The 17,139-nt window shown below is 48.6% G+C and overlaps 2 protein-coding genes across 4 annotated transcripts; both read right to left on the bottom strand.

Annotated features, from left to right (window-relative positions):
• Positions 1-273: 273 nt before the first annotated feature.
• On the bottom strand, positions 274-11,577 carry LOC1281796 (diuretic hormone class 2). 3 transcript variants are annotated; one of them, XM_003435766.2, is made up of 6 exons: positions 11,385-11,577; positions 10,698-10,756; positions 974-1,070; positions 790-897; positions 668-711; positions 274-596 (listed from the first exon to the last, which is right to left on the bottom strand). In XM_003435766.2, the coding sequence occupies exons 2-6, from the start codon at positions 10,702-10,704 to the stop codon at positions 502-504; spliced, it is 351 nt and encodes a 116-aa protein (XP_003435814.1). In that variant the 5' UTR covers positions 10,705-10,756; positions 11,385-11,577; the 3' UTR covers positions 274-501. The 3 variants fall into 3 exon arrangements, with proteins under 3 accessions (XP_003435814.1, XP_061497087.1, XP_321755.3); XM_061641103.1 differs by having other exon boundaries at positions 11,419-11,576; XM_321755.6 differs by having other exon boundaries at positions 11,401-11,576.
• On the bottom strand, positions 2,976-7,962 carry LOC11175645 (RNA-binding protein cabeza). Its single transcript, XM_003435767.2, has one exon. The coding sequence runs from the start codon at positions 6,978-6,980 to the stop codon at positions 5,409-5,411; it is 1,572 nt and encodes a 523-aa protein (XP_003435815.2). The 5' UTR covers positions 6,981-7,962; the 3' UTR covers positions 2,976-5,408.
• Positions 11,578-17,139: the final 5,562 nt, after the last annotated feature.

Consider the following 17,139-nt stretch of genomic DNA (forward strand, 5'->3'; position numbering starts at 1 on the left):
AGCAACTGATCTTGGCGTGCCAGCTCGTCTTATCGCCCTCCATAAGCCGCAGTGGGTTATCAGCCATTGCCAGCAAGTTTCCGTTCGCATCATTCATTCATCACTAGCGAAGCCTAAGAAGAAATAATTCCCCGGCCCGACACAACAATGCTCTTTACTTACTTGTTGGATACGCAAAGACCTATTAAAAATGCATTTTAGAGCCTAAAACGATAAGCTAATGCGTCTTTCTCACGACATTTATAAGAAGAAAAAACAATCCAACCACTCCCGTACATCATCATTGATACATTTCTATCAAAACTGGCTTTAATTTATTTTAAACTCTACGTTCAACAATAGACAGAAGACAAAAAGCGGTTGTATTGCTCGAATTGATTGTGTTGTGAGGCTCATTTTCGTCGATTTTGCATCCCGTTACACACTGTGGTCGTGTATTGCACGTGAATTCATGATAACATGACAGGAATGGTGGTTCGGCTCGCATCGGTGGTCAGTAATTTACAGCATGATTCCTTCGAACCTTCGTTTCCGCCCAGGGCCGCCGGCAAAGTTGGCGACCGCCATGGCCATTCGGTGTTTCGCTTCCTGGGCGCCTGTAAAGAGCAAGAGCAAGCGGGTTACTTCCCCATTTGCGTGATGGGGGTTTTGTGGTGCAAATTCTCACCTGAATAGCCGCGTGACAGTCCGAAGTCTACCGTTCGTTTGGAGCTGTTTGGCAAAAAAAAAATGGGAGGAAATGATTTATTATAGGGGATGTTGAAAAAAGGAGTTGAAGATTTAACATACTTCTCTAGCTCATCTTTGGCTCTTAGCATCGTGTGACCGTATCGTGCAATGAGATCAATCAGTACATCGTCGGGCTGTTCCTTCATCTCCTGTTTGTAGCCTCGGTAACTGTGGAGCAGTAGAAAGTGTTGATGCATCGTTAGTATCATGTTTATTATGCCTACCATATCGTGCTCACTACTACCTGAGGGCGGATGTTGTGTCGATTGTAGAGGCGAAAACCAGCAGCAGGATCGTCAACGCGATGGCCGACGCCCACGACGCTTCGGTAACTCTGCGTACTTTGGGAGAAAATGATTCGAAATTAAGCTCAGATGCTTTGTTGTATCATATAAACATGATTAAAACATGCTAAAACACATAAACTGGCATTATAAAAGTTGCAAGCATGCTTGCGTATTCAAATCTACGCAAACGGGCAGTTGCGACCGTTACTCGAGATGATGCTATAATTACAGCAACGCCATCTACAGTCGCCCACAGTGGTACTTCACCATGAAAATCGTCACAAAATCGTAATATTATACAGTAAATAAATTTGTAAGAAACTATAAGTTTTGAAAGGAAAAAAAACAGTTTCAAATAACGTTTGGATGGGTTATGTGTGCTGTTATTTAATTGGAATTTATTTGCAATTTATCTGCTTTGCCGTTGGAATAACAAATCCTGTATTGCTGCATTGCGCCCCCTTGGCGTGTAGTAAATATGATTCTTTTCTTTTCCACGCCATACTTTGGCTCTAATTAATGATAGTTTCCCAATTAATGGCAAACCAAACATGCAACTCAAATGCAACACATTTAATGTGGGCAAGATGTCCTACGCGTAACACTCCGTGGCAAGATGGTACCGGAATGTGTGTTTGCGCAATCCCAAAACCACGTGAGTGAGAGCTCGTGCGACGAGTGTGTATCTAAATCTCGAAAACCTTTTTTAGAGGCCACCGAGCAGGAATGATGCCTTTTAGAGCTTTGCAGCTAGCACACCCAATGGGGGGAAAAAGGGGGAAAATATGCTTTCGCACCGATTTTTTTGTTTTTTTTTTTATAGTCGATGGAAGAGTTTGGCTTTATTTTGTGTTGGATTGTTTGCTCCTTTCTTTATTAGTAATGGATTGCATATACATGTACTAATTGTCACAATGTGATGCCTAACGATTAAAATAGTTTTCAAACCTTTCTGTGTAGTTTTTTGTTTGCTTTTCTTTTCCCCGCACAACCAGGCGGGATTCCTTTATTAGTGGATTAATTTGTTTCACCCACCCGGCAGCCAGGAGACCCACCGAAGGTACTGTGCTCTCTGCTGCCGTGTGTGTGTGAAATGCATGGAAAGAAACGCTAGTAGTAGCAAGTTATGTGTTGCCATCATTGCCTTTTTAACGACTAATATTATCTTTCTTCTCTTTTTTTTTGTTTCCACGCACCGACGCGACTTCTTTCCTTCCCCGTTGACGAAGGGAATATTAAGTTTTGAAACGGTGAAGTGAGTGTCTGTATCACCCGGCGCCGGCTCACGAGGAGGAGAATACGCGCACCGGACTCTCTATTGCATGTTTCTTTCATTATTGTTTGGTTTTTCCTTCCGCAACTACTATATTGGTAAAGGGCTTTTCTGTGTCAGTGTTTCGTTTTCTTCTTCGTCCTCGATATATAATCAGTTTGGTTTGGTTCATTCCTCCATCCCTGCCCGCGTGAGCAAACATATCTTCGGCGCGATCTCACAATACAATTGCACCTTTTTCTCTGTACTGTAAATGCTGTACTGTGTATTGCTGTTGGCTGACGATCATCCCCCCACATTCCCCGCTCTTTTATACCCCCACACGCACATCTTACCGGCTTTTCTTTATGTGTCGTACAGCCATCTTCAATCTTCTCACTGTGGGCCCCAGCGTGTGTGTGTGTGCAGCACACATCTCATTTGTGGGCCTTTTTTGTCGTTTATGTTGCTATTTTTGTAACCGACCGGTCCCAACCCACCCACGACGGTCCCCTCGACGATCGGACGAGCTCTGCTGCACCGTACCGCATCGCACCACCGTGCATCACACACCCTCCTTTTGCCCCGACCCCATTCGAGTATCATTCCGATCGGGCGCTTTTCGTTCGTGTAAAAATTCATGGAAATCACCACACTTCACTATCGCTCGCTCCCCCCTCTACAAACCCAGCCAACGCAGCTTGAACTACACTTAAACAAGGTTGTTTTATTACTTAAGGGCATAATGCAGTACAAAAAATGTGTTCTCGCAAGTTTGATTATTCTTAGTTCGTCCTTTTCCCGCTTTTCCAAATTCCTTTCCACTACTCAGACGTTACACACAGCGCGCGGTGGTGGTGTCTCGAGCGATCGCGGAACACCCCTCCGGTTTTTGAGGGCACAGGACACACACACTTTGAGATGATATTATTGCTCTCCTGTGCATGTAGGTTACAGTGCCGGGGACAGGGAGCTACGTCCGCGTCCGCCATTTGCTACCGCCGTACCCGCGCCGCCATCGGTTCTTAACAAAAGCAATTCTTGCAGAAAAAGGAAAAACAAACCTAGTTAATTTGAAGAGAAAAAAATACATGCCGACGGCCCTCACTTCAACACACCACCGTCTACGATGATGCCTGCTCTCAAGCGCGTTAGAGATAATGATTAAAATTAATGTAAGAAAATTGTCAAATAAGAAAGCGCGCAAGCGCTTCTTCATTCGCGCGATCGCCAATCAACGCACACCACAAGCATCGACGCAACGCAACGTGCTCTCGTTTCGTTGTGTTCTCCTCCTTCTAATCCTCTTCCTATATTCATTAGCTCTTCTGCACGTTGTTAACCTCCGTTTCGCGATAGGCAGAGTGAGGCCCCACCGTTCGAGACTACAAACACACACACGCACACTGGTTCATGTTTACGCGCCTTTAGTCGCACCGCTTATCATGTTCATTACCTCTTGCGCTAGACTCGCGTTCTCGTGGCTTACTATCATCATCAATCAAGGAAGTAGGTAGCACAACTTTGCTCGCTGGTTTTGTTTGTGTATTTATACTCTTGTGTATGTATATTAAGGTTGTTTTAGTTTCCTGTGTTTGCAAATCATTCACCAGCGTCCAGCCAGCAATTCGATCGTACACACCCCTGCCTTCCATTCCACGCGCCATCGCGAGAGAGTGCGTGTATTCATTGCTAGTTATTTGTTGTGTTTCAAGTAGTAAAACGAATTCATAAACACCGGAACAATCGTAAGATTAATATGTAAAAAGACACCTCCTCCCCCCCTCCCCTCCCACTCGTCTCCCTCCCTCTCGACAGCTTATTACAAGCGAATACTTTCCCGCGTGTGTTTGCAAACAACGGCGAAAAGTAGGGAAAAGATTAAATTCAAACGATAGTATTATTGCAAAACAAAATTAAAAGTTCAAATGAGCAAATTCGGGAAGTAGTAAAATACCGATTTGCCAGGGACGAACGACACACGCACGACGATGAAACCTGGGGCGCGCGCGCACTTCGGATAATAGTTCTGCACGTTGGCTTCAAAAATTCAAAATTCACGAAACAACACGCTAAAGTACGGCAGACTATTAATGGGGAGAGGCCCCTCTCCGAAAACGGGGACCCCAAGATGATCAAACTTCCCTCCAACTCTTCCTACATACACATACACAGCACGCGCAACACGCACAGCGCAGCTCTGCCGCGATCGTTCAGAACGGGATCGGTCCCCCATCATCCTCAAACGTTCACTCATTACCGACTAACGATAACAAGAAGAAGCAGATGACTATTAAGGACAAATACATGGGAGAGCGAACAGATCGATTGTTGCAAAAACAAAATAATAAACAAAACATTCAACTGGGGGTGGTGGTGTTGTGGTTCGAGGTGAATTGATATTTGCTTCGTTTCTCTTTGTAGATGATGGCCTGCCATTATTTTAACATTCCTTGCTCACACACAAACACGTGTCTCTATAGTTGATGTTTTCCGTTCATGTAGTAATAGTAGAACGACTTTCAGTAGCTAAACTAAAGCGCAATTAATGCTGCCTTTCAATATAGGAACAACCCTCTCTGTTCTTTTTTAAATGTGTGCTTCAAATGTTTTCTCATATTACTGCTGTTGTATATGATGAAGAGAGGGCAGGGAGGGAGGGGCGGGGGGAGGAAGCTAGAGAATTCACGCACGACACACGACTGATTAAAGCACTGGCAGCATATCTGTGTTTCCTTCACTTCAGAATTCCTCACTCTCACACATCAAACGCACACACACACACACACAAAACTCAGGTTAAACTAACTTATTTCCCTCAAGCAACACGTGTAAGTGTGTCGGTAAAATGGGGCGGGAGGGGGAGGGGATTACGATTCAAAAAATAAATCTAGTATTCATCGACATTCACTCTCCCGTTCCGTCCCTCCGAGCTCCCTCCTCTTGCGCTTGTATTGAACGTGCGTGCGTGCGCGACATATGCGTATGTGTATGTGTATATACGGTTCGTAACCTAACATTCTCCAAGAAGGTGGTGCGGCGCCGAGAGGAGCCCGCATGAGCTGGATCCACCGCTTCCCGCTCGAACGCCCAACACCGCCACTTCATCCTCTTCTTCGTAGTTAGGGCGCACCCTCACTTTAACCGAGCGACGGGAAGTCATGCTCGTCGTCCACCTTCGGCGCAGCCGGAGCATGCTGCTTGGCCGATCGCGGGTTCGGTCTGCTGTACTTGGTGTTGTTCATGCCGCCCTCGTAGTTCCGGTCCGGACCACCACCCATCGGCGGCCGGTTGTTGCGCCGGTTGTAGTCCCGCTGTGGCCGCTCGCCACCCTCGCCGCCGCGATCCTCGTAGTTGTTGTATCGGCCGCCTCCGGTACCTTCGCCGCCGCCCTCGCCGCCTCGATAGTTGTTCTCGCCGCCGCCGTACTCGCGCCGTCCGCCGCCCGGTGCTCCCTCGCGGCCCATTCCACGGCCACCGCCGGCGCCCCGGCCGCCACCGCCGCGACCTCCTCTCGAGCGGCCCAATCCACCCCGACGGCTGTCGTTGAAGTGGTACTCAATTTCCAAAAACTGCTTCTTGCCGCCGCCACCGCCGCCGGACGCGGCCGGCTTGCCGCTGTTGTGAGTATCGTTGCCATCGTCCTCCTCGCCACCGTCGGCGCCAGCGTTGCCGCCCTTCTCCGCCTTCGGGTTCGTTTTCCGGTCCAGGGCCACCATCTTGTCCCACTGGCTCGAGTCTTCGCCCTCGCCCGCCTTGCGCAAGTTGTACTGTGGCTTCAGCCGCGCGGCCGCCTTTTGTGCCTTCCATTCGTCCAGCGTCATCTCCTTCGCCTCGTCGTCCGATCGGCCCGCGGCGGCCCCGTCAGCGCCCGCCTCCTCGCCGCCGTTGCTCACGTTCGTGCGCTCCGCGTTCGCTTCCGCGCTCGTGTCCGCGTCCTGTGGCTGAAAGTCCTGGTCCGGGTTGTTCGAGTACTCCTTGGCGTCCTGCTTCGAGCTGCCCCAGTTGTGCGAACCGGCACCGTCCCGCTTGTCCACCGCCTTGATTCCCGTTTTGTTCGAGCCCGACTGGCGGTCCAGCTCGCGCTTGCCGCGCCCATCGAACCGCTTCACACCGCCGGCACCAGCGCCACCAGCGCCGCCACCGTTCTGCGCGTACGATTTTCGCTGCCCATCGCCACCGTCGAACTCGCGCGGCTTGCGCGGATACTCGTTGCCGCCGCCCACCGGGCCACCACTCTTGTTCGGTCCACGCGGGAACTTAGCTCCCGGATTAGTGCCGCCGCGCTGGTTCTCCTGATTGCGGATGTTATCTTTCTGCGTTTCCTTGATGCCTCGGCGCTCGGCACCACCGCCGCCACCGCGCTGATTATGTAAATGATTGCCGGTTCCGTTCGTCTGTGCGTGCTTCGCGTTGTCCGATTTGTCCGGGTGCCGATTTTCGGCCCCGCGGCCACCACCACCAGCACCGCCACCGGCCGCCTTGTTCTCCTTCTCACCGCCCTTCGCGGTCGCCTTGCCGCCCTGCTGCGGCTGGGCGGCCGGTGCGGCAGCACCACCCTGCTGCTGCGATGGCTGCTGCTGCGCCTGCTGCTTTTTCTGCTGCTTCTGTTTACTCTTCAGGATGGCCTCGATCGGATCGCCCTCATCGTCGTCGATGCAGAACAGATCGTAGCGGTTCGCCACATTTATTCCGTAGGACGTGTTCTCCATCTCGTCGCGTGCTACCACTCAGAAGACGAAAGCGAAAAAACGCCGTCTCGGAAGCGGAAAAAGAACTGCCACTAGAGCTCACACCAACACTGACGCACGGGCGCGTGCTGCTACTGCTGCCACACCACTACACACGCGCTCTCGCACACACGCAGTACACTCTCGCGGGGAAGAAAACCGCGTGCCCGCCGATTTGATTGCTCGCACACGCGCTCACGCGCTCGCTTTTGCTTTTCAGCAGGAAAGATGTGCGTGCGCTGTATTGGTGTGCGTGTGGGGGGACGGGGGTGCCCACTATTCAACCGCGTGTTGCGGGGAACCGGCAGCAAGCGAGGAAGGCAGGTGCTGGACTGCACTGATGGCCGTACGTGTGAGGAGCGGGCTAAAGGGGGCTCCACCTTCGTCTGTAGTCGTTCGACGGTGCGGTCGGGGTCGGCTGTTCAATACCAACTGCGCTCGTTTGGCTCTGTCTCACTCTGCTCTTCACCTGCGATACACCATTGCCTCGTTCACACACTCGTGCGCACACCGAATACTGCCCGTACGGGGAACTGCCTGCGGCTGCTGCTTTGCCTCGTGCAAGAATGGCAGAAATCGATCCACGGGCCCTGTGACGGCAGGCGTGATTCGAGATTTGAATTTCGAAAAACGCACTACTCCTCCTCGACGGTCACACCAACACCACTTCGCTTGCGTTATGATCGGCCTTTGCTCCACTCTGTTGCCGGTGTCGTTCCGGGCGTGCTCCTCCTCTCGGTCGCGTGTGATTTTTCCGCGTTTTCCAGCAGTTCGTTCCGCTAAAACACACTACTTTTCCCACACTTTTTCGCAATCGCACATTTTCCGTTCGCTGAGATGTGAGGGTTTTTTTTTACCTTCGCTCCGTTGACATAATTACTCTTCAGATGACCTCTGTCGCGCACAGTACGAGACGATCCTTCGCACAGTCGCACGGGTGTGGCCGTTCCTCTGCTAAACACCATGTGCGCACTGGTCAAGGCTGCTACAGCGCAGGTAGGCCTGCATTCAAACCAAATGTCAAATTCAAACAAAATTTGGATTCGTACAACAACTGCAGGTGAGCGCAGTGGTTAGAAAATCTACAAATTTGCACAAAATGTAAATATTTTAGAATAATAATATGGCAACCCAAAGCACAGCTCGTATATCGAGATAGCTCCCATAACGGTTTTTGATTAACGTTCTACAACGCACGGCGGAGATAACCGTCCAAGATGTATACATAAAACATTGGATTTCATATATACATCTTGCTCTCTTATGTGTGTTGTTTATGTAGGGTTTCTTGATTGAAAATATAAAAACAAATATTTCTACTGTTATTCGAAATTTATGTTTTTTTATGAGAACGTTGTTAAGTTACTATAACGGAATCTTTAATTATGGTTCGTCTCGGGTTTCGTGTTTACATCACATTAATTTGGCCGTCCAGTGATGTATTAGATGGAGGTGCCTGACCCTACAAGATCGGAAGGCATCGAACCCCATCAGGACCTTGCAAATCTTGTATGTTGTTGTTTTTTTTAACAGCTTGTATGTATATGCTGGCAACGCCATGAAGTTAGTTATTCCATAGTAGAAGTTCAACTGGTTTAAAACTATCGTAGTTTCTAAAAACTATGGCTGATAAACTTTTTAGAATTAAAATTTTCTTTTATAAAAATCAATCAAAACAGATAGTAAGATTTTGTATTCGGACCACACCGTAGTGGTGTGCTTCGTATCTTGATAATTGATGGTTGGATCCATTACAACAACAAATTGATGTATCACCCACAAATGTGGGAAATATGTTTAGGTTGTCTCATAGGTAGTTTAACAACGATTAATTATACTTTTTCGACAGACTTATATACATAGGTCTGTCGGTGAATGTTTGGCAAAAAAAGAGCGTCAAGCTGATTGCCATTGCATTCCCCATTGATAGCATTGGAATAAAATACAGTTCGATGATTTTACAGTCCCAAAAAGGTGGCTTCTATGTCGCAACTCTCTACTGCTTCCTCTGCTACCCAGTGCGGCCCTAAAAATAGCCCGGCCAAAGCGACCGAGAGCAAGAGTGCAGAAGATCCGAATTACTATTTTTATCAGTCCAATGCCCGTGCTGCGTACCTTCCCGTTCTGTCTTCAAGCGAGGGGTGGCGCTTTCCATTCGAGTTGCCAGAACTCTCTACAACTCTACAGTTGGAGTTCGATTTTTGTAGAATGGAGATATGGAGATGAAACAAAAGCAACCCTCCACTCGCTGTATGACTGTAAAGCAGCAGATTGCCACTCTCTCGGATGCGGCAACTTTCGTAAGGATGTTATCGAAACCCAGCTACACGAACAACGCGGTTCCCACCGTGTGTAAATTAACTTTTGAACTCGATAATCGCTTATTCCCCATATGGCAAAAGTTTAATGTTACGCAGGCACTAAACTAACGCAATACGCGATGAACTTTAGAGTTTTTGTGGAACCTTTGTGGGTGGAAAAAGGGACAGCAACCAACCGAAAATCCCGCATACCGTTACCGTAAGCCCCCGCGGGCATGAGGGAAGAAAATGTTTCACGACGAAAATGTTTGAAATATTTTCTCCGCTGCTACGGTCGTGTTACCGTTGTGTAAGCTGCCCTTTTCCAAAAGGGGGGAATTGGAGGCAACAACAAAGTCATCTCACCCCAAGATCAATCACATTTCTGCACAGCAGGAATGGTTGCACGAAACCCTTATCACAACTACCCTTCTTTTCCACTTTTCCACTCCATCCCCAGCCACGGTGTCCGATGCGCACCGCAAGCCAAGGCGGAAGTTTTCCCGTTTTTACTACTACGAGTATTGATACACAACACACGGAAGGTAAGGGAAAAGTGGGAGAGGGCGAAATGGAGAAAAACCGGGAACAAACTTAAAGCAAAGGGATGAAAATGCGGCCACCCATTTTTTTACTTTGTGCTGTCCTCTTTACCGGACCGAACAGAACAGTTGGGGCTTTTGTTTTGAAACCATTAGTAACAAGGAGAGGCAACATCATCCCCCATAGACACACACACGGAGAGGCGGGGACGTGGGACATGCTTTTATTATTCATTTTTCAGCACAATGCTCTGCGGGATGTTTTTCTTTCATTAAACCCGACAACCCGTGAAATATTGTCTCCGGGATAGTTACCGTGGAGAATAATGGTGTGAAAATAGCACACGAAACATGAAGCTGGCGGAAGGGTAGTACGGTAACACGGGGCGTGATGATGAGCCCACTCGGTTACGGTATGGTTGAGGGGGGAGGGAGGGGAGCACATGTTTGAAGTTCCATTTTTACCAAGGAATTAAAGCTTTTTAATCTAAAAATTTGTTAATTTTAATACAAAAATGTTATATTATTTACAGCGGATGAGCCTAAAGGATAACAACTTTATTATTTGACTATGTTGTGAGATTACTATATTGCATATATTGTGCAACGGTATATCAGAGATGTATGTTGGAACGAATATCAGAAATATGCATTTGGCATGTTTGATACATCATTTTATAATAGAAAACACTCAATACAGTAGGAAATACAAATTGAAGAACTCTACACAATTTTTAAAAAGTTCAGAAAAACACCACAAATATTATAATATTTTCTATAAAAATGGCGAAAAAAGAACCAAAAATGTCTAACTTAATAACAATTAATACAAATATAAGAAGCAATACTATAATTACACTGCATTATGTTGCTGTTGAGGGCTGCTCGTTCGTTGCACCAGGACAGAAGGCGGCACCTGCAACAAGAACATGAACAGAAATCAAATTGCCATCCACTAACTCGAAACCACTCGACGTATGCAAATAGCTCTACCACCCCCCCCCCCCTCCCCCTCTCTCTACTCCCCCATTAAACTGTTCGCTTCTGAATGTTCTTTCCACCACCAACCCAAATTGGGTATGGGGAGGGCTATTTGCATCCACAGTTCCTGTCCGTATTGCACTCCCAAGCTCACATGCACCAAACTAAGAACAAAAAAACTATCGACACACAAGCTTTGGGCGGAATTGAAGTTCTCTGTCCACCCGAAAGCGCCAATTAAGTTCGTTACTAGCACTGCACCACCACCACCAAGCCAGCTCCTTTTCTCTTCACTAATGGTTGACGGCAAAGCACAAAGACCCACTGCGAACACCGCTTTGCACCCTGCAACAGGTCGGCGGCTTCCCCACCCCAACACCAGCAGCACGTTGTATCGTTCAAAAGGATGCTAGGCCGTTTATGCTCGGCCCCTTCCCTTACACCCTTAGAACGTAACCCTCCTACACTGTTTCTCCCAACGGATTTCCAGTTCAGAACTAGGCACAAACACACACAGACACACACACACAAAGAACGGAAAAACGGGTAGAATAACAACAAACAAAAATTGCACGCCACCCTTGCGCTCTACACCACCACGACCACGGCAGCAGGTTCCGAGATTTTTCAAAGCGCCAAACACCCCAAACGGCGAGATCCTTGTGCAGGGAAAATCGTTCGAGTCCTGTTCCAGCCCACGTGGTTGCAGCACTCTTTGGACACCAGCAAATCGTGCTAGGTGTACATGTGGTCCCCTATATTTATAGTGGTCCGGACAGTCCTCCCGTACCGTGGCCACAGATGGGGATGAGAAGGGGGGCGGACTGAAAGCAGCCGGAGTACGATGGGGGAGAGAGAGCGAGCGCGGCACGAAGTTGCGCATAAAATCTACACAACTCTACAGGTAGTCCTTTTCCGGGGCGATCTCCCCCTCGCATGTATGTGCGTGCGTACGTCCGTTTGTGTGGCTGTGTGTGTGTACACGTGTGTGTGTGCGCGCCTGGATAGAGAGGGTGACGAAACTTGCCTCGAAGGGTCCACCAGCACGACCAGAGTGAGTGGGGCGATGATGGTGTTGAAAACGCAACGGGGGAAAGAGGGTTGGAAGTGCGGTAGCCAATCTACACACCGAGATAAGGCTTTTATCACGACCAAATTAAGAGTTTGCGCAGACGAAAGCGGTCCCTTTCCGATCGTGTACTCTACGCAAAGGGATAGAGGGAAAGGGAAAGCGCACCACAGTTGGGTTGTACAGGAAAAGCAAGAGATAGGAAGAGTGAGAGAGCAGGATAGAGAAAGAAAGCGAGCGATGGAAGGAAGTGTACGGGAGAGTAGGAAAGAATGAGAGAGAGAGAGAGCGCGAGCAATTTGGAGGAGATCAAAAAGCGCCAACCGCCAAAGTGCAGCATCGGACCGTCGAAGGATGCTGTGACGAACGGGCGAACGGGTGTGAGAAAAGGACACACCGAGCAGTGTTCGTCCTTTTCAAACGCGCAAGATGCAGAGTTGCGGTGGAATCAACAAAAAAATTAACTGAAATGTCAGCCAAAATCGAAAGCTGCATTATTTATCCTTTGCGAGTGTTGCAAAACCGATTCGAACCTAAAATACCATCGAGGACCTTTTTTTTTCTTCCTTCGTCCTGCGTTTCCATCCGTCACACATTTTAGCACGCACGTGCCGTTTTTTGCGTGTGGCCTTTTTGCTCCCCTAGCTACCCCTCAGCCAGTGCCTCCAGTACAGGGCCAAGATTCCCCAATCTGCCGCTGCTTCAGAGGAAACACTTGACGGAAGCCGCAGGATTTGCAGGAGTGGAAGGAGTGACCCGGCTGCTTCACTTCATAACCGCCTCCGTACACAAACAAACAACCAAACAAACAAACAAACAATCACTCCCTTAAAGGGGTTATGTTCGTTTGCCCACTTTAATGCCCACCGATAGAGTGGTTGGTGGTCGTTATCCTCCATCGGGCCACGGAGAGCGGGGGCGGGGGGGGGGGACAAAAAGGGAGAACCAATGCAAGGACCAGCACTGGCAGGACTCCCACCACCCATCGGCCGGAGCGCTGTACACATTTGCTTCATTCATTTTTGTTCCATTTGCAGGCCCGCCTTCTCCTACATCTTCCCTCCCCCGACAAGGCCAGAAAGCGTTGGAAAGGTGCAAAAAATGTGTATACACACACACACACACACAGCAAGAAACAGTGGCAGCGAGGAACGGATGGAGCTTGTCACGGCATTCAGCACACTGTATTGCCATCACCCCGGCCACCTGCCCTCTTTCCCTGGTGGATTGGAGTGAAAATTTAATTTTCCCTTCATTACCGTTCCATACCGAGAAGCTTTTCGATCGAAACGATTTAGGGAATCTCCCCAGTGTGTGTGTGTGTGTGAGAGGATGGGGGCACGGGGTTCGATGTCCCCAAATGGAAGGAATGAAAAAGCCAGCAAGCAGAGTGAAGTACCGCGTAAAAAGCCTACGAAGGATGCCCGTTGCGGTTGTTTCCCCCCTCTACACACACACAGGCACAAACGACGCACTTGGAGACCATGGTAGAGATTTTGACGCACTTGCGACTCCCAAACACGAAGAGGAGAAGACGCGGTAGCAGCAAACGCAAAACCCGAATGCAAATGGGGCCAACATTTCGAACAAGGACGGAGAAAACAACGAAACGAAAAAGAGACGGAAAACCGATGACATTTCCTTCCCCCTCCACTTGGATAAACACCGTTCGCTTGCTTGGATGTTTTCCCGGTGCCCCTTCGGGGCGGAGGCGAAGAAATTGCGAGAACAAAAGTTTGAAGCCAAGCCGGAGCATAAATTGAGTGACTAAGGGAATCACTTAGGGAATGGCACTTGGAGCAATTGCAAGGCAAAGTGAAAACCCGTGGGCATGCAATTTAGCAAAATAAAAAGCCATATCAAGTATGTCGAAGTTAAATTTACCCTCCCCCTCTCCCCCCTCTGTACGGCAAGACAGTCGGCAACTCCATCGCCCCGCGTCCTGAGTCATCGGTTCGCGGGTGAGTCAGGTCAACAACAGCGTGAAGATAAAAATTACTTTCAGCCCCGGCCCCGGCTGATTGCAATCTAATTGCGGAGCTGGAACGCAATCCAGATGCAGGCGGACAAAGTTGGTCAACCCTGATGATGCCCTGCTTAGCATAAGATAGGCCACCAAGCGGCAGTAATTGAATTGCCTGCGATGACCTGCGGTGTCACTAACTGGAAGGCGATGCTTCGCAATGGACCCTGCGTTGGACAGGAATTTCCTTGCTGGTTACGGGTAGTTGGTTGTGATTTCCTACGAGCACCGTCGACCGAAGTTCGTTATTGGTTCTGGCACTGGCAGGAGGAGTTGTCGATGTAAGGGGCTGGCAAGTTGTCATCTGGGGAAGGTGAAAGGGCTGAATCTGTTCATTTAAGAGTCGTTTGCTGGTAACATAAGGGGAGTTGAGCGAATGGAGTTATTGATAGAGTCTTGCTATCGTTTTGTTCTGCGAACATCGTTCATCAAAAGTTTGATATTCCCACCACTATTAGGTCGTTGTGGAATTAGAATATGTAGGAATGATGCTACGAATGCTTCTACCCAGGATAATCTTCTCCAATACTACACCCTATGCCGGGGGATCAATCCTAAATCGAGAAGTCGTCCGGTTTAGCAACAATAAGTCCCACAATAAGTCGTTGTTACTGCGAATCGTGATGACCTTTTCAGATTTCTCAGAATTGCGAAACACGAGAAACTGAAAGCCACACACACAAACGATGTATTCCACAAAGAATTTGTCAGAATTTATCCATTCCTATACTCTACAAGTGATATCATTTTTCGAAACATTTCGCGCCAAGAGCGTTCAACCGAAGTAACGACCGCTTGGCACACATATGGCAATGTTTACCAGCCGTATCATCAATTTGACAAATTACCTAAAACGCTCCCGAGGGCAAACACATGCGGGGGCGTGAAATGTGGTAGTTGGAATATGATATGCAAAAACGGCCAGCTCCATTGCCCACGATCTTCCTCTATCCATTCGTCCTCCCTTGGCCCGCGCGCTCGCGCTCACCCCTCGAAACCACGACCAGGACACAAAGATAGTTTATTTCCGTCCGTGTGATATCTTTTCCCTTTTTTTGGGTGAGAAGAGTGGCTGGGAGAAGGGTTTTGCCGGCGGACCTGGAATGTCACGCGGTGTTATCGCTATGGCCCCGTAGCATCAGAAACCAATGAAAGTGTTTGCTTTTAATAACGCTTTTCGGCCAAATACTTCCCATTTCACCACCCCGTGTCCCCGTTTGCGGTAATGGTAGGGGGTGGGTGGTTGATTTTGAGGTTGGGGGAGACATGCTATCGAGCTGGTGGGAGGGGGGGGGGGGAGAAGGGCCATCGATTTGTGGAATGGTTTAATTTGTATGGCGACCCGCGCGAAAAGGGCAACTTGGTGCAGCCGTAACTTGTGCCTGTAGCATGAATATGGAACGTCCGTTCCATCCAAAGTGGTGGCCACTGTTTTGGCACCATCGGATATTGCAAACCCGACCCTTGGTGGCAATTTTGTCAAACCGTGCAACCGAAAGAGACTACACTACCATATCGGGCGATTTTGCAAACTGGTTTTATTGATCGTGCATATCATTTAATTTCATAACGGGTTTGTGCCATATTGCACACACTGCACCGCGGCAGTTCTCTCTCTCTCTCTCCTGCACGTCACTGCAGCTCGGGTGGTGCGATTTGCAAAGTGCACCCAACTTCAGTACGACATCCCCCACCCCACTGCCACCTGTCCCCTTGCGGCCCTACCACTGTCCTTGACCTGACCCGACGCTTTGCCCTGACCGAAAGTCTCCACCATTGTTATCTACACTCCGGTCCGTTCCAATTTCACACCTCGCGCGGCCAGCAGCTTCATTCCTCAGCACTTGCGTGTGTTGCGGGACACGTGGTGTTGCGCTGCGCTGAGATGGTGCTACAGTGTGGTGCAAAATTTCACTCACCAGTGTGCTAGTACTCCGTCATACTGTGTACCAGAGTGTATTACTGTAAAGAATCAAAGTAAGCTTTGAAAAATCGGTGTCTCATTATGCTCATTGGCGACTACCCCAAAGGCACTTTTGTCGGGATAGGCTTACTTAGGTTTGTATGCTACATTACTTGCCTACTTTCTTACTTCGTCTTCCAATTCGTTACTTTGGCTTTAATGGCAAACTCCTTCATGCCAGCTTGCCACCGAAACTTTACTCTCTCCGTTCTTGAGGACAACCTAAAAGAATTTTACGGTCTGAGGTCGTCTTGGGGAACGCTTTACGAGAGTGAGATCACTCGTACAACTCATCCTTGTAGCGGATCTTTCATTATACTTTCGCCCATACAGGGCAAAAAAACCCCTTCTGAGCACGTTCTTCTCGAACGCGGCTAACAGGGTTTTGTGAGATGTAGACAGTGTCTATGTCTCGCAAGCGCTTGCGGGTACTGGGGTTATAAAGATACCGCACAGCTTCGACCGTCGCAACCGGTTCTTTGCGGTGAATGACTTCCTCAGACTATGACATGACCGATTGTCAGGCATCATCCTTGCGAGAACCTTGCTTTGACCCCCAGATACATAGGTGAAATCGACCTGACGACTTCAATAGTGCGTTCCCCTGTCTCTACGTGACCTGTACGCTGGTCTGGACCTTGTTAGTAGGACCGCTAAAAATTCCAGTTGGAGCTTTGCCTCGTTGGTGCCTACCAGGTTCTATACCGCCTTTTCGATCCCATGGCAGGCTTCAACGACGTGGGAGAGCCGCAGACCAATGATATCCATCATATCACCAGGACCTGATCTGAAGGTCAGGTATGCCAAAATCTGGATTGTCGCGGTTGGCCCTCGCTTGTGCCCTAAATTAAGATTTATAAATAATCTGATAATATCAACTATAGAAGTTTGGACAATCCATGCTGCTACAATGCCATTCTTGATAAACTTAGAAAAGTGATAGTCCAGCCACATTACAATGTAGAGCTGTGGGATGATCAGTCTATATTGCTTCGAAGCGTTTTCTCGCATTGAAATGGCTCTGAACGACCAAGCCAGTAAAGCCCTTTCAAGTTGTCAACAAAAAACAGAGGAAAACCGTGATACAAGATCACTTGCGCAGTGTAAAATTACTCAACTAAGCAAAGATCGTTCAGACTACCTAGTAAGAGCAGAGAGTGTCATCCAACGGACAATGTCATTAGTGCCAGCTGCGATACTTTCGGCCCACACTGTACCATCGCGTTTGAAGCACTTGGCACCTCGACCTAACGCACTTCAAAA

Source organism: Anopheles gambiae, chromosome 2, assembly GCF_943734735.2.
Source record: "Anopheles gambiae chromosome 2, idAnoGambNW_F1_1, whole genome shotgun sequence".
Taxonomy (NCBI): Eukaryota; Metazoa; Arthropoda; class Insecta; order Diptera; family Culicidae; genus Anopheles; species Anopheles gambiae.

Excerpts from the sequence above, each read along its gene's own strand:
- LOC11175645 (XM_003435767.2), bottom strand. The coding sequence starts at position 6,980 with ATGGAGAACACGTCCTACGGAATAAATGTGGCGAACCGCTACGATCTG.
- LOC1281796 (XM_003435766.2), bottom strand. Across the intron at positions 898-973 it reads GACACAACATCCGCCCTCAG|TTACCGAGGCTACAAACAGG; the intron begins GTAGTAGTGAGC and ends ACTGCTCCACAG. Across the intron at positions 597-667 it reads ACTGTCACGCGGCTATTCAG|GCGCCCAGGAAGCGAAACAC; the intron begins GTGAGAATTTGC and ends TGCTCTTTACAG.